The sequence below is a fragment of the Meles meles genome, chromosome 20 (assembly GCF_922984935.1).
Source record: "Meles meles chromosome 20, mMelMel3.1 paternal haplotype, whole genome shotgun sequence".
Classification (NCBI taxonomy): domain Eukaryota; kingdom Metazoa; phylum Chordata; class Mammalia; order Carnivora; family Mustelidae; genus Meles; species Meles meles.
The window spans coordinates 56428175-56445844 of NC_060085.1; the positions used below are offsets into that span (position 1 = coordinate 56428175).

General features: G+C 54.2%; 1 protein-coding gene across 1 annotated transcript in view; it reads right to left on the minus strand.

The window, feature by feature from the left end:
• SLC6A6 (solute carrier family 6 member 6) overlaps nt 1-17670 on the minus strand; it is an 83206-nt gene that overhangs the window by 36322 nt on the left and 29214 nt on the right. Inside the window, exons 3-5 of the mRNA XM_045991763.1 lie at nt 6009-6251; nt 3929-4063; nt 2707-2941 (exon numbers count right to left, since the gene is read on the minus strand). Of these exons, the coding sequence (XP_045847719.1) occupies nt 2707-2941; nt 3929-4063; nt 6009-6237 (599 nt within the window). The 5' untranslated portion in view covers nt 6238-6251. The remainder of the gene's footprint in view (nt 1-2706; nt 2942-3928; nt 4064-6008; nt 6252-17670) is intronic.

Below are 17670 nucleotides of genomic sequence, written 5' to 3' on the forward strand. Positions count from 1 at the left end.
ATTCCACGTTAGTTCTCTTTCCTTCTCCCTCTTTCATGTGCAAGAGAAGGGAAGGCTCTGGAAGGCAGGGACCAGGCCCTTCTCACCTGCAGCACCTGAGCCAGGGCTGCCCCACACTGAAGACCCTGGCCCACTCACTGGCCTCAGCCTCTGCTCATGCAGGTGACGGGCCTGGTCTCCTCAACTAAGCCTGCATTCCAGGCTCCTACTCTGTGGACCCCGGTCTTCCCCAGGGTTCCAGAAAGATGGCAAGTTATTTGTGGATGTTCAGGTGGGCTTACAAAACTTGGCTAGGACCCAAAGGCTGGAGTAGGAGGCAGGCAGGTGGCCAGCATTCTGTGGGCTGAAAAGCCCATCCGGATCCTGTGGGCCCTGGGAAGCTGTCTGTAGGCCCAGGATGTTTTCAAAGATAAATCCTGTCTTCAGGGCATCCACGCCAGGAATGGTAGCCTGGGAGCTCAGAATGGGGATTCTGGAAGGCAGGAGCTGGAGGACCCCCAGGAGGGCTGAATGTAGGGGACAGGTAAGTGAGAAGGCATGGAGAAAAACCGGATCGCCTGAGGATCTCGTGGTTCATAGGAGCCCCTTCCCTAGAGCCCTCAGGCCTGTGAGAGCAGAGATGAGCCAGGACAGCTCCGTTTGCAATGGCAGGGGTAGAAGGGGAGGGCAAGGGCATTTACAAGGGGCCACTCCTTAGTCCTCTGAAGGTCAGATGACCTGAATTCCAAACGTCCTTGGAGGGCAGTTGGATCCACTATGAGGGCACTAAATCAGTAACAATGGCCCACACTTCTCAAGCAGCTTCTCAGGGTTGGCCATGCCCAGTCTCGTTCAGGTAGGGCAGCCCCACAAGGCCAGGAGGGCAGTGCGAGGGTATCCCCAAGCACAGGTGAGGCCACCAGGCCCAGAGGGGGAATAGCTCCCGGTGAAGCTAGAAGTGAGGGCCCAAGGTTTCAAGCCCAGGCAAGCCCACCCAGCCCCGAGGCAGTAAGGACTCAGGAGGGACCCACGTGGCTGGTTGGGTGCCAGTGTCCTGGGCGGGGTGGGCCGAGGGTGATCAGGCCGTGCCAGGAACAGCCTAGGACGGACAGGGCTGTGGTTTCAGGACCCATTCAAGTGAGAAGAATGAGGGGCCCACACTTCTTTGTCTGTAAACTCAGCTCTCCAGAGGGTGTGGCACGGAGAGGGTAATGAATGTTCTTGTACGTGCTCTTTGTCTGCGGGTGGAAAATATGTACAAACCAAGAACAAGTCCTGTTCAAGCAGACCCAGGGACTTGTGAGCACTGACCTCAGGCTTGATGACAGGGACAGGGACCCTAGACTGAACCCCCACCTGACCCTTGCTTGCCTAAGGTTTCTGGCCCTGGACCTCAAGCATGGCTAGGACCAGCCAGCAGGCCACCCCCTCTCCTGCGGGTCCATTCCCGGGCCGGGTTCTTGGAGGTGGGAAGAACCTTGGGAGCTGCAAAGCTGACCCAAATGACGATGAGGGACCACTCCCTCCCATCCTTAATACTGTTTCCTGCGCCTGGCTCTCAACCTCATCACTGGGATCATCGGGGCCATATCCAGGTGCTGAACCCCAAGTTCAGCTCATGAACAGCAAGGAAAAGTGATGCACGAATGCTTTTGCGATTGGGCTCTACACACTGTGTTCAAAGGACTCCCCGTATGTCAGCTAAGAGTCACCCAAACTTCAGGTCTCCACATTCCACCTTCCTAATGTCTGTCCTACATCTATACTCCCACAGCTACTGACATCATCATGGTCAACTGGAGAAAGACCCACAGTTCTCCATTCCTCTCCTAAGAGACAGAGCCTCTCCCACCACCTCCTAAATCTGGGTTAGTCTCTGGCTTTCTTTGGCTGATGAGACATGAGCGAAAATGATGCTAACAAAGGTTTGAAAAGAACTCTTTCCTGCACGGAGGCGCCCCCATTTGTGGCGTGTGGAATGCTGAGCCACCTGTGAACAAGCCAGGCTAGCCTGCTGGGTGATGGGCCCCATGGACCAGTTTGCCCCTGGCCCTCCAGCCAACAGCCAGCTAATCCCCAGAAGAGCTATCCTGATGTCCTACAGCTGCCTGACCCACTCAGGAGCCCCGCAAAGACGGAAAAAACTGCTTAGAGGAGCTCAGCCTAAACTGCCAATCAGCAGAACCAGGACCCAAATAAATGGTCGTTGTTGAAAGCCAAGTTTGGGGGCTACTGTTACACAGCAGCAGCTAACTGATACGTATTTTTCATCCTATCGACTCACCTTTTCACTTGAATAACTACGTCAGCTTCGTATACCCATTTTTCCTCTGGGCAGTAATAGGTTTGATGGATTAACTTTATTTCTTCTAAAATACACTAAGAAAACTCTATCATATGCAACAACAGAAGTACATATACCTGCATACAGGTGTAGGAATGATTCATTCCCCTCACTTGACAGTTAAAGAAACTGAGGCTCAGAAAGGGGCAGTGACTTGCCGAAGGTCAAACAGCCAATAAAACGGCAGCACTGGGATTCCGTTCCAGGCCTGTCTGAGACCAAAGGCATGGATTTATCTCCAAATCCGCACCCTCCTTCCCCCACCCCACCACCCATGCCAAGAGAGTGACAACCACATTCCTGGGGAGAAGCTGAGGGAGCGGGCTGTCTTCTCTGCCCCCCACCCGCATCCTCCCTCCTGCCTTCCGTGAGGCTGGCCTTACTCCCAGAACTCGGTGACGGGCGAGGTGAAGTTGCTGGCGCTCAGCGTGACCCACAGGCTCTTGTTCTTGCGCATCGTGTCTTCCATACACTGGGGTGTGTTCCAGCTGTGGTTGCAGTGTGCCCAGGGCAGCTCCGACTGGAAGGACTGGAACAGGTAGTAAGTGGCCCAGGCCAGGATGATGACATAGTAGATGTTCAGGAGGGACACGATCACAATGGAGGCATATCCGATGCCTGTGGGTGTGGGCAAGCAAAAGGCGCATCAGGAGGGAGGCCAGACCCACATACACAACCCCAGTATCCCTAGACCTGGGGCTAGAAGGGGCCAGAAGGGCCAGAAGGACGAGCGAGTATCTGTAGGATGAATAGATGACTGGATGGATGGATGGGTGAAAAAATGGATGGTCTGATAAGCTGGGTGAGTGGAAGGATGTATAGAGGAAGGATAGCTCAATGACTGGATGGCCAGGCGCACAGATGAGTAGATGGATGGACGGTTGGTTGGTTGGTTGGTTGGAAAGACGGCCAAATGGATGGATGTTGGATTGATGGATGGATATCCAATTTGTTGATGGATATATGGATGGTGGTTGGTTGGAAGGTTAGGTAGATAAATGAGTGGATGGGTACAGCTTGGAAAGACCGATGGCTGGTCTATCCATTGACTAATGTGAAAAAGAGTACCGGATGGATGGATGGAGTTATACGGATGAATGAACAACAAACCACACATCCCCCCGTCCTTGCCAATTATAAGCGTAACAGTGACTATTTTATGGGTGCATACTAGGTATCAGGCGCGGGACTAAATGTTGTGATAATAAAGCTACCAATTCGTTTGGCGCTTACAGCATGTATGAAGCACTTTTACGTAGCTCTGTCATTTTGTCTTCACAGCAACCCTATGAAGTAATAAGCACACCAGGGGAGTAAGTGGGACTTGAAACCACCCAGACTCCTGATTATAAACCCTTCTCTTCTGCACTACATGGCTGAGCAGCTGCAAGTTCATCAAACCAGCAGAGAGGGGGGAACAGCCAAGAGAGACTGAGCAGCTCCTGTGGGCAGCAGCAGCACGGAAATAACGTACTAACTGCCACCCCGGGCCAGACAAGGTGCCAAGTGGACTTGCATGAGGCTCCAATGTACCAAAGAGCAGGTGCTCAACAAAAATGTGGTGGATGAACACCAGGCCCCAAGGGACCTCTGTCCCATACTCACCGGAGAACAAGGGGCAGATCCTCTCCCAGCAGGTGATGCCGCCTTCAGAGGTGTACTGGCCTATGATCACCTCTAGGAAAAACACAGGCAGGCCGCCGCCAAACAGGAAAATAAAATATGGTATAAGAAATGCACCTGCAGAGAGAGCAGAGTGGGGTGAAGGTCAGGTTGTGGCTATCACGGGGGCTACTCGCAAGCCCTCCCGGCCAATGAGAGCCAAGAGAATGAGCGAGGGACAGGACGGATGGAGGCCAATGCCTTGGACCCGTTGGAAAATTCTCCAGGCCTTGCCCATCTGTCTAGCTGACATCACCCTTCCAGTGGGCCTTCGCAACCTCCCTCAGATGCACCACGTGATTTTTAAGCCTCTGAGCCTTTGCTTATGCTGTTCCAACTATCTGCCTGCCTTCCCCACATCCCTCCATCTCAAATATGACTTCCTCATTGAAGCCTTCACCTGTCCTTCTTCCCCAGGCCCGCCCAGGGCAGGAAGAGAAGAACTAGTGAGGAAGGGAGCAGTGATGAGAAGCACGAAGGGGGCATCTCCAGCGGAGGGTGGGAGCCAGGGGGAGGGGGGAGGAGTGAGGGCCAAGAGCTGGGGTGAGAGCTCCTACCTAGTGTCCGCTAATGGCTTCAGTGGGTCCATAAAGCCTTTGAGACTGTGGGCAACTTGGGTCTATAGCTACGTGCTTTGTTCTGGGGAGCTTTGGGACTTATCAGAGTCCCAAAGGTGCCTGAGACCTACGAAAGGTTAAGAAATCAGGTTCTATGGGGTGCCTGAGTCATTAAGTGTCTGCCTTTGGCTCAAGTCACGATCCCGGGGTCTCGGATCAAGTCCCATATCCGGCTCCCGGCTTGGTGGGAGGCTGGCTTCTCCCTCTCCCTCTCCCCTGCCCCCTGCTTGTGTTCCCTCTCTTGCTGTGTCTCTAATAAATAAAAAAAATCTTTTAAAATTAAAAAAAAGAAAGGAAGGAAGGAAGGACGAAGAGAGAAAGAAATCAGGCTCTAAGGCAGAATTTCCCAAAAGCTGGTTCTCCTAACTTGGGCGGCCGCGGTGTGCCACCTGCGGCCATTTGACCCTCTGACTGTGGCCATCATGAGCGCTGAGCCAGTCCTCCCTGCTCCTCTTGGAGCCCTCTCCTGCATCAGGGAGAAGGTCCCGCCCAGTCATGCGCTGCCAGACTCCGACGCCTCCAAAAGGAAGAGGATTCCAGATCACAACCCTCAACAGGGGTAAAAAACAAAACAAAACCCAAACCCAAACTGGCCAACTCACCGAACACCCGGACAGAGTCCTTACGTTTTTTAACAATCATCTTCAAAAGGGGTCAAAAGAGACAAACTTCAAGGTGAAGTTCTGGGGACATGACGTGCAGCATGGCGACCACGGCTCACAGTGCTGTTACTACGTATCTGAAAGCTGCTACAGGCGTGAACCTCAAGCTCTCATCACAAGAAAAAATGTCAGAAGTATGTGAGGTGATGGGTGGTAACTAACAGCGGTGGTGATCATTTAGCAATATACATGTCTATCCACCCGTTACACCGTACACCTCCAACCAGCATGCGTTACACGTCAATTATATCTCAGTCCAAGGGGAGAAAATTTTAAATTAAAAAGAAAGAACTAAAAATATCTCGACTGTATTTTTTTTTTTCTGGGTATCTTTCTGTCATGGCAAATGATACTGGTTTTCCATTTACTGGGTGGTGGGGGGCGGGGGGGAACAAAGCTTGCTTTTGAAGTGCCTTCAGATTAAGTTAGAAAAAGCCCAAGCAAAGGCACATGGATCTGGAGCAATCTGTGGGAAACATGGTCCTGGCCTCGCTGCCTCTCGTCAGAGGGATCAACCAGCTGGTCAGGGAGAATCAGGGACCTAACCGAGGTTGCACAGTAAGACCTTGAGGAGAATGTCACCTGATTCTCAATCGTGCTCACGTCTGGCCTCTTGGGTGGTGTGGGATAGGGTGGGCACACAGAGGTCCAGGTGGGCGCCTGGGAAAGCGGGGCACGCAGAGGCCCCCGCGGTCTGGCCCCTCCCTCTCCTCGATGGCCGCTCTCTGCCCAGTCCAGCCTTACCTCCACCATTTTTGTAGCAGAGGTACGGGAAACGCCAGACGTTGCCCAAGCCGACAAAGCCGCCAGCCACGGAGAGCACAAAGTCGATCTTGCTGGACCACTTCTCCCTCTGAGGCGGCTTCCCCTCAGCCTCATCCTCGGGCCGCGTGCCTGGGCTCTTCCCCGGGGACGGCTTCAGGATGTCTTTGTGAAAGTCTTTCAGACACTGCAGCTTCTCCTTGGTGGCCATGTCCTCCTCGCTTTCTGTGGGGGACAGAACAGAAGCCAATGTGTGCTCAGTAAGGGACGGCCTGCTCAGCTCTGGCGCATCTCTTCTCTCACCCGCGGGCTGGTGGGCTCTGACCAGCCCAGGCCTGTGGCAAGGGTCCTGTCTGTCCACTGCTCTGACAGTAACATGATTTGGACCCCTCTGGGTGACCAGGGACCTCAAGAGTCAGGAATTGACAGGTTCCACTCCCCAGGCACCTGCTCAACAGAAGCACAGGGACCCAATGCCTGTCATCTCCAAATGTCACACCTCATTCCACACCTGAAGGCAGAGAAGCGTGACACTCCCCCCCCCCACCCGCCCCCGCCACCCAACCCTGGCATCTTCTCCACAAAGTATGATACACTCTGGGCAATTCTAAGGTAACTTCCCAAAAACAGCCTGCCTGAATTTTCTAGCAATGAGCAGATACCGTCTCTGCATCTCACATTTGCCTAGAAAATGATGGCTCCCATTTCACTCAAGACTCAGCACAGTGCCTGGCCACGGGAGGTGTTCGTTCTGAGCTTCTAAAGAATGGATAAACATAAAATGAGTAAGGGTTGGGGTTTCAGGCTGGAATGGGAACCATATTTGAAAAGGAGGCTTCCATCGAAGTATGGAAAATGGGTATTTCTGAAATATATTTGCAATTCATTAACCAGTGACATTTCCACATTTATGCAAATGTGGAAAATGCAGGTGAATCTGTCTGTCCATCCCTCTCTACCTACTCTCTACCTACTCTCTGGAGCTTGCTCTAACTCCTGTACCATCCAGGCTCCCTTGCCCTCTAACTCCCTGTTGGGTTTAAGCCCCAAGAGCTGTTTGGGATTACCCTTAGCCCACCCCTGAGCACGGTTGAGTCCCAGCCCTGGGGAAGATGCTGCCTTTGAGGCTTTACCCCCACATGGCGGAGGGCCATGGGCGACAGCTGAACTGTGGGAGCCGCAGCTAGTGGGCCGACCCACCCCTCTCTGAGCCTCAGCTTCTTTATCCGCAGAATAAAAAGCCTGCAAACAAAGGTGACCAACTCGTAGCCAAACAGCCTGGGGTCCCATGTGTCTTCCTGACCCACACTAGAGGCCGACAGTGATGTAACAGAGCAAGTGGAAATTCCTAGGTTGTTTCAAAACATGTGAAGGGCATTGGGACACCCTGGGTTCACACTCCTTACAGGAAACCATCAGCTGGACCGGAGGCGGCCCCGGCACACCCCGGCCAGCTTACCACCCGGCTCACAGGACAACTCCAGTGGGGATCTGAGTCTGCCTTATCAAAGGCTTAGCACCACCCAACCATGTCTTGTTCGAATCCTTGCTTCCTTGTTAACGGTCTCCCAGGCTCGACAAGAACAGAGGCTCTGTGGGACAGGGACTTGTCTTATCTACTGCTGTGCCCAGAACCTGCCGCACAGGAGGAGAACCGATGTGGGGATGGTGCCCAGCGTGGGGTCTACAAGCAGCTGCGGCTAAGCACAAACTCCAATGTGTCAGCCTCCGAGCCCTGCCCCGCACAGGTGGCGGTCGGGGCAGGGCGCAGTGGGGGCTGCCTGCTGACCTGGGGTGTGCAGAGGGAGGATGGACTGGCCTGGCCCCAGCAGCCGGGACCATGGGGGCCTTGCTCGGAGGAGCAGACGCACAAAAGCTCAACAGAATCCCCATTTCCCCCACGCCTCCTTCCTCTCCGTGGCTCGGGGTGGGGGACCCCGATTGTTTCGCTATCTGACCATGAGCAGACCAAGAAAAGGCTTCCTGGAGCCGCCAGGCGCTCGCTGAGCCCTTCCTCTGTCTCCTGGAGCTCAGACTGGCGGCGGCATCCGCATAGCCTTTCTTTGCCCTGCTCCCTCGAGGCGACGTGGGGGTTCAGTCAGGCGTAGGGCTACTGTAAAAATAGCCCCAGCGGCCAGCATTGTTCCAGCATTAATCTGTGCAGCCCCCGATGGTTATCTGAGCGGCCCATTGTGGGCCGGCTGGATGGGAGCATAATTGGAGGATGTGGGACTCAAGTCCCTCCTGATGAAGATGTTTTTCAGGGAATGACCCCTGAACCTCCTCACCAAGAGGGTCGGTTCCGCTCTTTCAGGCTCCCCTTGGATCTCGGGGCTACAAGGCACTTCACAAGGTCAGCCGGGGCGGGGGGGGGGGGGGGAGTGGCCGGCTTCTGCTCACACAGGCAGCTGGAAATGGTGAAAGTTCTTCCCTGCTAGGATACGAGGAGCGGGGGTCTGCTTCCCTGAGGCTACCCTGAAAGCCCTCAGCCTGACTGACGCTCAGAAAACCCTGCAGCAGAAGCCTGGGGATGGGGCCAGCAAGTTCCCGGAGACCCTCTGCTCTGGGCTCTGGTTTCCCGTGAGGGGACACCTCCAGGCCCCTCTCCACTCAGGACCCCATCTTCCCACCGCCTGTGGCCGAGCCGGGATGGGATGTGGGATAGGACTGGAACGGGGCAGAACCGGGGCCTGTCACGTGTCTGGCATTATGGGATTGTCACATCGAGGTGTGCATCCAGGGATGAGTCCTTCTGTCCCCTCACTGGTCTCATCCATCTCTGCCACAAATACAGCCCACATGCCCTCAGGGAACACACAGCTGGCAGCAGCCCTCCCTGTGTCTCCCTCCTGCCGGGTCATGGTCCATGGCCTCACCCAAGACTCACTCATGCCTCGATGAGGCCAGATCCAGGTGCAGGCATCCCACCTCCCTCTCAAGGAGAGCTTACTCCATGGCTTCTGTCTCTTGCCTTCTGCACATTCCCAGCATCCACCTGTATCTCTCTGTCACCAGGGGAACCATCAAGGGGTCCCTGACGGCTCTTGCCTGGGTATCCCTAGCAGCCTCCTCCTAGTCTCCCCACTGCTACACCGTACCACTCCCCCAAAACTGTTCTCAGCACAGGAGCTGAGGGCAGTTATCCAGAGCATAATCAGACCAGAATGTACCCCACCCCCAACCTTCCACCACTCTGGAAGGAAACACAAACTCCTCACTGCAACCTAGCCCCCAATCTCCCCATTCTCCCTTCTCCTTGGGACACCGGCTCCACAGAACTACGGCTCCACAGAACTGCTTCCGTTCATCCCACGCCTCAGGCTCCCTACACAGTGCTCCAGGCCCTCCAGTGGCAGCCTGACCCCTGTAGAAATTCGAGTGTGAGCCCTGGGCTAGAAGCTGACAGTCACTTCCTGGCTGCGTGTCCTCAGGCAAGTTACCCAATCTCTCTGGTCCTTAGTGTCCCCGTCTATAAATTGGGCATAATCGTGCCCACCTCATGGGATGACCTACGGACCGAATGGGGGCCCGGAACGCATGGAAAGTACTTAGAACAGCATCTGGCAAGCAGCAAGCACTCCTTCAATGGTAGCTGCTGTTGCTGTGAAGTGTGTAAACCTGGCGATTCACAGACGTGTACCCCGGGGCTAATAATACATTATATGTTTATAAAAAAAAATTTTTTTTAATGGTAGCTGCTGTATTACTGTTGTTATTGCCGTAATGACCGGGCCCACCTTGACCTTGGGGTGCGTGAGGCCTCAGTTCTACTCCGGGGGAGATCAGCAAGGCCCGGGAAGGCCAGCGACACTCCTGAGGCCATACAGCTGGTAGTGACAGTACCGGTCATGTGGGCCTGACCCTTCAGCTGTCACCTACCCCTCTGCCAGCGCGGCCCCATCTCAGACGCCACCTTCCCTGGAGTCATTCCATCCATCTCCACGGACTCACGAAGAAGCCCCGAATCCCGTCACCCCACGGTGGCCCACCCCACGGTGCAGTAAGTGCTTAGGAATAAGACAACCCCCCACCCCCCCAACACACACACACACCGGCGGCGTTCCAGCAGCCCGCTGCCTTGTCGGCCGCCGCCAAGAGCTGTTTTCCTTGGCGCCAGGCCCAGGGCTATTTTGTAGCGACCGTGATACATAATTCCCCATTTTAAGAGCTTCCTCTTTGGTTATTACAGCGAGAAGCGATTAGAATCGGCATTAGAATCAGCTCTGACACAGAGGCTCCAGGATAAAGGCTCCCTCCTTGCCCAGCTGAAATTCTCTCCTTGTCTCTCTGCTCCAGGGGTCACGGCCAGAACTGGCTGTGCCTGAGGACCAACCTGCAGGTCACCTGGTCAGCTCTGGCACGTCCGGGCACAGATCCCGCCTGGTGCCCGCAACACCGTGGGGCACCGATCCCGCCCGGTGCCCGCAATGCGAGCCAGCAACACCGTGGGGCACAGATCCCGCCCGGTGCCCGCAATGCGAGCCAGCAACACCGTGGATCTATCGGATGCCCCTCTGCTTCTCCCTGATCTAAAACCGCCAGATTTTTTGGTATTTACTTTGTGCTGAGCTGTCAACAGTCTTCTGTTTACTCCTCACGCAGCCTTCTTGTGGAAGGGATTTTTTTTTTTTTTTTTTGTACTGTTTCACCGATGAAGGACGTTGACGCTCAGGCAGAGAAGTGGGAGGCCTGCCTGAGGCCAGGGACCCAGGAAGGCTGAAGTCAGAACTCCCATCATGATCTGCCCAATGCCTGGGGCACAGGAGCAAAGTTTAGAAAGGAGGAGCCCTCTGCACTATTTGCAGGTGGGGATGCTAAGGCCAGAGGGAAAAGGATGCAGAGGTGGAGGGTAGAGCCAGAGACTGGGCACCCTGCCCACATCCCACGCCCTCCCAAGCCCTCGGGCCCCAGGTACCCACACACCACAGCCAGCTGCATTCTGAACCAAGCTGTAGACCCTGCTGTGGCTGTCTTCTCCTCAGTCCCAGACTGGGATCGGGGCTGGGCGGGGGGGGGGGGGGGTAGCCAAGCCCTTGCCTCTTTTTTCCTAGAGGAGCTGCCCAGAAGCTGGGAACTTCTCACCCTGCCCTGCAGAACTCGAACCTTCTTGAGTAAAAACAATCGGCTTTCTGCTTTCAGCTCAGGTCAAGATCTCAGGGTCCTGGGATCGAGCCCCACATCAGGCTCTCTGCTCAGCAGGAAGCCTGCTTCCCTTCCTCTCCCTCTGCCTGCCTCTCTGCCTATTGTGATCTCTGTCTGTCGGATAAATAAATAAAATAAACAAACAAACAAACAAACAAACAAAAACAATCGGCTTAAACAATCGGCTTCCCACAAGGCTCTCTCTGGAAAAGAATGAGGATTTCAATCTCTCATGGTCACTGACTTACCCGATCATGAGCTTCTACAAGGTTTTCAAAAGAAGGTGGCAGGTACTCTGCTATTTCCTCTTTAGAATACCTGCCACCCCATTAAGCACCCAGCACACAGTCAGCCTCTGAGATCCACCTCTGGGCCTCCCTAGCCAGCGTTTCTCCGTAAACCTCTGAGGGTTAGGCAAGTGGTTCCTAGAATCCCCGGGGGAGATCTGGAGGATCCAGCCACTTTACAGCTGGGGAAACCACAGGCCCGGACAGCCCTGTCCTGTTGGGTTCTCTATGCAATCAAGCATTCCAGAGCAGGTCTTCATCCTCTCCTTTCCTCATTTCTCTGTCCACTTCAGAGCCAGAGGCCTGGGCTCACTGAGGCCACGACCCAGCCATGTGACCCGTAGCAAGTAACCACCTCTCTGGGCCTCACTGGTTAAAACTCACCTCATAGGGATTAAACAGGGGGCTGCCTATAAAATGTCCCACATGGGGCCCAATACATATGAAGTGATTAATAAATATTAGCAATTATTGAAGAAAATAGCTGACCACATTGGAATTTTATAATACTGTGTGGCAGGCATCATATCCTCAGTGTTTTGAAAAGGAAGAAAAAGGCAAGCTACATCGGTTAAGCGATGACTACAGGCACGTTTATTTAGCACTGGGCTAAGTGCTTTGCAAGCATTTTCTTAGTCAACCTCCTCTCTGGGAGCCACTGCCATCCCTGTTCTGCTGACGAGGCCTGGAGAGGTGAAGTCACTTGTCCAGAATCACACAGCAAGTTAAAGTCCTATGAAGTTTCAAATGGCTCCCGGGTCTGTTTCAGCCTCAATCCCACGTTCTCAAGCACTTGGCTGGTTTGGATTTAGCAAGCTGACAGAGTGACATCAGGCCTGGTGCTTTTAAGTCAGCTTCAAGCCGCTGGACTGGACACATCAGAAAAGGAGGTGATGGTGGACAGGGAAGTGAGGAGCCATGGGACACAGAGGGGACAGGGCCCGGGGCCTTAGGGACGGGCTGGGCAGGCTGAGGAAGTGGCATCGATTGATAGCCGGGATGCAGGGCGTTCTGGACCAGAGGCTTCCTCCAGCAGCCAGGGAGAGCCTCCCAGACTTCTCTGATAGATCCAAAGGGGCTTCTTCCAGCCCTGTGTCCACAGATTCCAGGCAAGGGACAGGCTCAGTGAGGAGGAGAGCTGGGATCAATTAGTAACGTCTGCCAAAGGCGCCTTAGGTACCATCCTGGCCCTAGGAAGGGCTCATTTAGAATTGAGTACAACAATGAACACTTAGGCGCCAAAAAACTCAACCAAAAAACACGAGGTGTGGGTAAAAGCGGTATTTTAGCTTGTGCCTTAACAGGAGCTGTTTTTGAAGAGAAAGTAGAAATAAATCCAAAAGAGGCTTTTTGTCTTTTTCTTAAAAAGGTACACCTTCAAAAGATTGAATCATTGGCTTGAATCGTGGGGTCTGTAACCTTCTGTCTTGTTCATCCGTTTGTATCTCGGGATCACTCATGTCTGAAAATCTCAACGGCCCTAAGGGTTTGGCAGGTGAAAGACAGGTACAGTGGAGAGGCCTTGGGGAAGAGTAGGGTCTGTGGCAAACAGTAGCCTAGGTTCCAGCCACGGGCGGCTCTCCTCAGCCCATTGCCTTACCTACGTTTTCTAATTTCTAACACACTGCATGGCCCAAATACAAATGGTGTGCCTGCCTTCTCTGGTCACACCATCACCCCAGGTCACCCAAGGTGGCCACAGCAAAGGGCAGGGCAGGCTTGCCTGGAGATGCTGACCAGCCCGGCCTCACGGGCCTAAGAGTTCGCCCCAGTGAGGTCATCCAGGAAGCCCGGCATTGTTTTGCCCGGAACAAAGCCAAACAATGAGCAACCACATTCTGGTCCTAGTGAAAGTGAAATCTGTTTGGGGAATTGTTTTTAGCGTTGTCATCTCTGGGGACAGAGCTTGTGATCTACCTGGCGTTTAGCATCTGTGGGTTAAGGCCTTCCCCTGCCCTCATCTAACTGCAAACCCCCTACCCCACAAAAACACAGGTCTACCCTCAGAGACCCCTCATGTAACACCTTACCTGGCACATGATCGGCCTTGAACCGCCGTCTAAGTGTCTACTTCTCCCCAAGCCTCACAGAGCCTCCCTTTCCACAGGTCAAGATGCTGAAGTGTACAGAAGGGGAAGGTCTGGCCCAGGTCACACAGCCACGAGGCCGTAGGTCAGGATTTGCACCCAGATCCTGCCTCCATGTCCCCGGAAGGAAATGTAACCTTTGGACAGGGACCTACCAGAACGAGTCCTACTCCTCAGTCTGTGGTTTACAGAGGAAAAGGTTGGGGAAAGTGAACAGGTTTTGCATAGAACTGGCCTCTAGGACAAACTGGTGGCGGGCAGGATGTGGGCCCAATGTACTGCCACTTTATCGTCTTCTCACAAAAACATTCACATGTAAAAGGTCTTGGGGACTGGGTCCAAATATTTTTCTTATCTCCTTGGAGGTGGCAGGCACTGACCCAAAGCCCAGAGAACCACAGGCAGTCAACAGATGAAACAAAAAAAGAGGACATGCAAATAGCAGGGGGGTTGGGGAGGAAGAAGGCACCAGGCTGGGCTGGGGGAGGGGCAGAGCAGAGACGACAGGACAGCGGGGTGTGGCCCCCGGGGATGAAGGCGAGCAGGACACCCACCATGTGCACCACAGAGGAGACCCGGGCACTGGCCAAGCAGGCCACTGAGTCAGGGGAAAGGGCAATGGACTAGGGGTCAAAAGGCTGTGCCTAGTTCCGGTTCCACTGGGTCACGCGGGCCTAGTACTGCCCCTTTGCATGTCAGATGTCCAGGGTCGAAAACAGCATGGGTAGCTCTGGCAAGCAGGGACTACTGAATAAACATTTACCGAGAAGCTTACCCGATGAGGTGCCAGGAACTGGTCTAGGAACCGGGGGCATGGAGGTGAGCCCCCAGGAGCTGATGTTCTAGAGGGGAGGTAAATATTTACTAGACAGGACCAGCATGTAGAAGACAAGGAAGGATGAGATGTAGGTGACAGGGACCCAGGAGTCAGTGAGGCCCCTCTGTGGAGGTAAGGTTTCATGGAGGGGGCAGGCCTGGCCCTGGGGCAGCAATTCATTTATTCCTCTCAGCAGCCTGCATGAAGGAATAAGGTCCATAGAAGGGAAGTCACCTGCCCAAAGTCACACAGCTGGGATCTGAGCCCAGGCAAGGGGCTTCAGGGTCTGTGCTCTCAACCACAGTGGAACTGAGGTCTGTGTGGCAAACATCTGGGGGATGCTATTCTCAGAGCAGGGACTAGTGTGTACCAGAAGGGCCACCCTGGACATGGTAAAGGAACGGAGAGAAGGCCAGCGTGGGACAGAGAGCAAAATGAAACAGGGCATGGGGTGACGCAGAGAGGAGGCCAGGTCTGGAGGCCAGGATTAAAAGCTGGGTTTAGCCAGAGGCTGGTGGGAGCCCCTGGAGAGTTCTGTGCTCAGTAAGGACTCCACCATGTGGCTACAGCCCCCATTTTTCCTGTCTGGCCAACTTCTCCCTTCCACCCTGGAAGGGGATTCGAGGACCCATGCTTGGCTTTTCCCTGTAAGCTGTTGCTAATGGGGACTCGTTAGTGGGGGGCTGGGGAAACTGAGTCCTCACCCCCAACAACCCAGAGCCACCCAGCCCCCTCATCATGAACTGACTACCTGTAGGATTGGCTGAATCAAGAGGGAAAAGTCAAGGATGGTAGCAGGACCTCCCTTCCCCTTGGCAAAGGGCCACAACACCGGTACCACAAAGGGAAAAAATACCCTCATGCACCGAGTCAGGCCCTTCATCTCTCCATGGGGGACGCCCATGGGTTTGGGAAGAACAGGGTGAGCGTCTGCTGCTACAGGACCTCAGGGATTCACTTACCTCGGTCCGTGGGCAGGAAAGGCCCCAACCATTCCGTGGTAACCACACACTTACTATCCTGGTGGCCTAGGGCCTCGGCTGGGGGATCCGAGGTCACCTTCCCACCCCCAAGGTACTAACGTCCAGAGACAGAGAGGAGGGGCTTGTTCTGTCCAAGTAACACAGCAATTATTCTACAAGTTCAGGAGGAGGACTGGAATTATACACCTGGTCAAGGGTGAAGGAGAGGAGCTTTAAGGAGCAGGACCCTGACACTCTCCAGGCTGGGCCTCCCCGCCTGGCTGGATCTGGACTCCCAGAGGACGCCAGAGTTCAGGAGCAGACCTGCCTCGTGGATTCTGTTTGAGGGGGCTCAGGACCCAAGTGCTGCGTGGTAGATTTCCAGCATATGCCGCCACACCAAAAGCTTCACAAAAGGAGAGGAAGTAAGGAGAGTGGGCAGGGCCGCCATGATGGCTAATGGAGGCGCTCAGGGGCCTGTGTTGGTGCACGGGGCAGTGAGTCAGCAGGCAACGGTCTCCTGGCACTGACTCACCAGCCACAGCCTGTCACTCTCCTCCTGTCTGTGTCCCCATCACCCCAGCCCTCAGCCTGGTTTGGCCGGAAGTGGGGGTGGGGTAGGGTCTACCATGGTCCTGGGGCAGGCTCTGTAGAACCCAGGATTATTTCTGGAGGTCACAAAAAAAGAGACATGAGAAAAAAAAAGAAAAGCTCAGTTTCCATTTCCTCAGACTTCCCCTTTTAAGCTGTAAGAACCCTAAAGCCGCCCTCCTCTCACTGGAGGTGAAAAGCAAACAGGGCAGCCCCTCCCTAGCTCTATAGAAACTGGAGAGAGATAGGCCCTCAGTGACAAGGCCAGCGAAGGGCACGCCTGTGGCCCAACACCCACTCAGAATCAGTCACCTCCAATTCTATGTCACCAGGGTTCTGCCGGAAGTCACGTCTCCATAGAAACAGCCAAAGCACCCTTTGCTAAACGGCCTGGGGAAGTCACCTCTCTCGGCCTCCGTGTTACCGTCTGTAAGGTGGGCACAATCTCCCATCTACGGTGTGTGAAGGCTCCTTGCTCATCAAATGTATATAAAAAACAAGGTCCCTGTTATGGTTCCTCTTTTAAACATGTCTCTACTCAATGAGGAAGGACCTTCTTCCTTCCTGGCTGCACTCATACTTCACATCCACTTAGAAATTTAGCTCAGGGGGAGTCTGCCTGTGGAACAAAACAGCTTGGGATTTAGCAAGACAGTGGTGGTCTTCAGCTCGTCATGTCTGCTGCCAGCGATCCGTTTCAGAGCAAAGGGGTGTGTTGCCTGGAATTTCCTCCGTTTATCTGGCGGTCAAGTCTTAGGTGTCCTCCCCAACCCAAAGCCCACCTGAGATCCCCAGGGGCTACAGAACCACACCCCCTCCCCCAGGCTTTCTCATGCCTCCATGCCTTGGCTCATTCTGTTCCCCTAGTCTGGCACACTGTTCCCCAAGTAATGCATAGGCAATCCTCAAGCGATTCCCCAGGACAATGGCCCTGAGGATGCCCCCGTGCCTCCCTTGGGCTCTGTGGTTAACAGGACCTCTGTCCCCAGGCTCACGGGCCCATCTTGTAATTGTTTGCTTACTGTCACCCAGGGCCAGCTTCCTGACACCTGGTAGAAGGCCCAGCACTATCAATATTTGTCAGACCTTCAGGGCTCACAACCCTGGGCACACTCAACATAGGAGTACTACCTCAAAGCTGCAAAGGTTCCTCAGCTCGGTGGAGAGAGCACAGGTCAGCAGCAGCAGCATGCAACGCCTAAGGACCCGGCAGGGCTGCCGACAAAATAAAGGTGAGCCAGACAGAGAGGAGATGTGTCCCCGCATCTGAGCACAGTTCCTCTGAAACGGTCAAATCTGTACAAAGCTTTGCCCTCTTTTTTTTTTTTTTTTTTTATTTGACACACACACACACAGAGATCACAAGCAGGCGGAGAGAGGAGGGGAAGCAGGCTCCCTGCCGTGCAGAAAGCCTGATGCAGAACTCGATCTCAGGACCCTGAGATCATGACCTGAGCTGAAGGCAGAGGCTTAACCCACTGAGCCACCCAGGCGCCCTGCTTTTGCCCTCTTTTGATAGACGAGTCCTCAATCTTCAGGAAATCACTTTTCATGAAATAGTATGTTCCCTGAGCATGTTCCCAAACTGACTTTGAAGTGAATTCTCCTTGGTTTCCTAAAGGTTTGCCAAGTCCTACTGGCAGGCTCCTTGTGGATCCACTGGATGCTTCTTGTGGATCCCGCACAAAAACCGCCAAGGTGCAAAAATGGGGGCCTTAAGGTACTGGCAGGTGCACATGCAAGCCCACTTTCCAGATG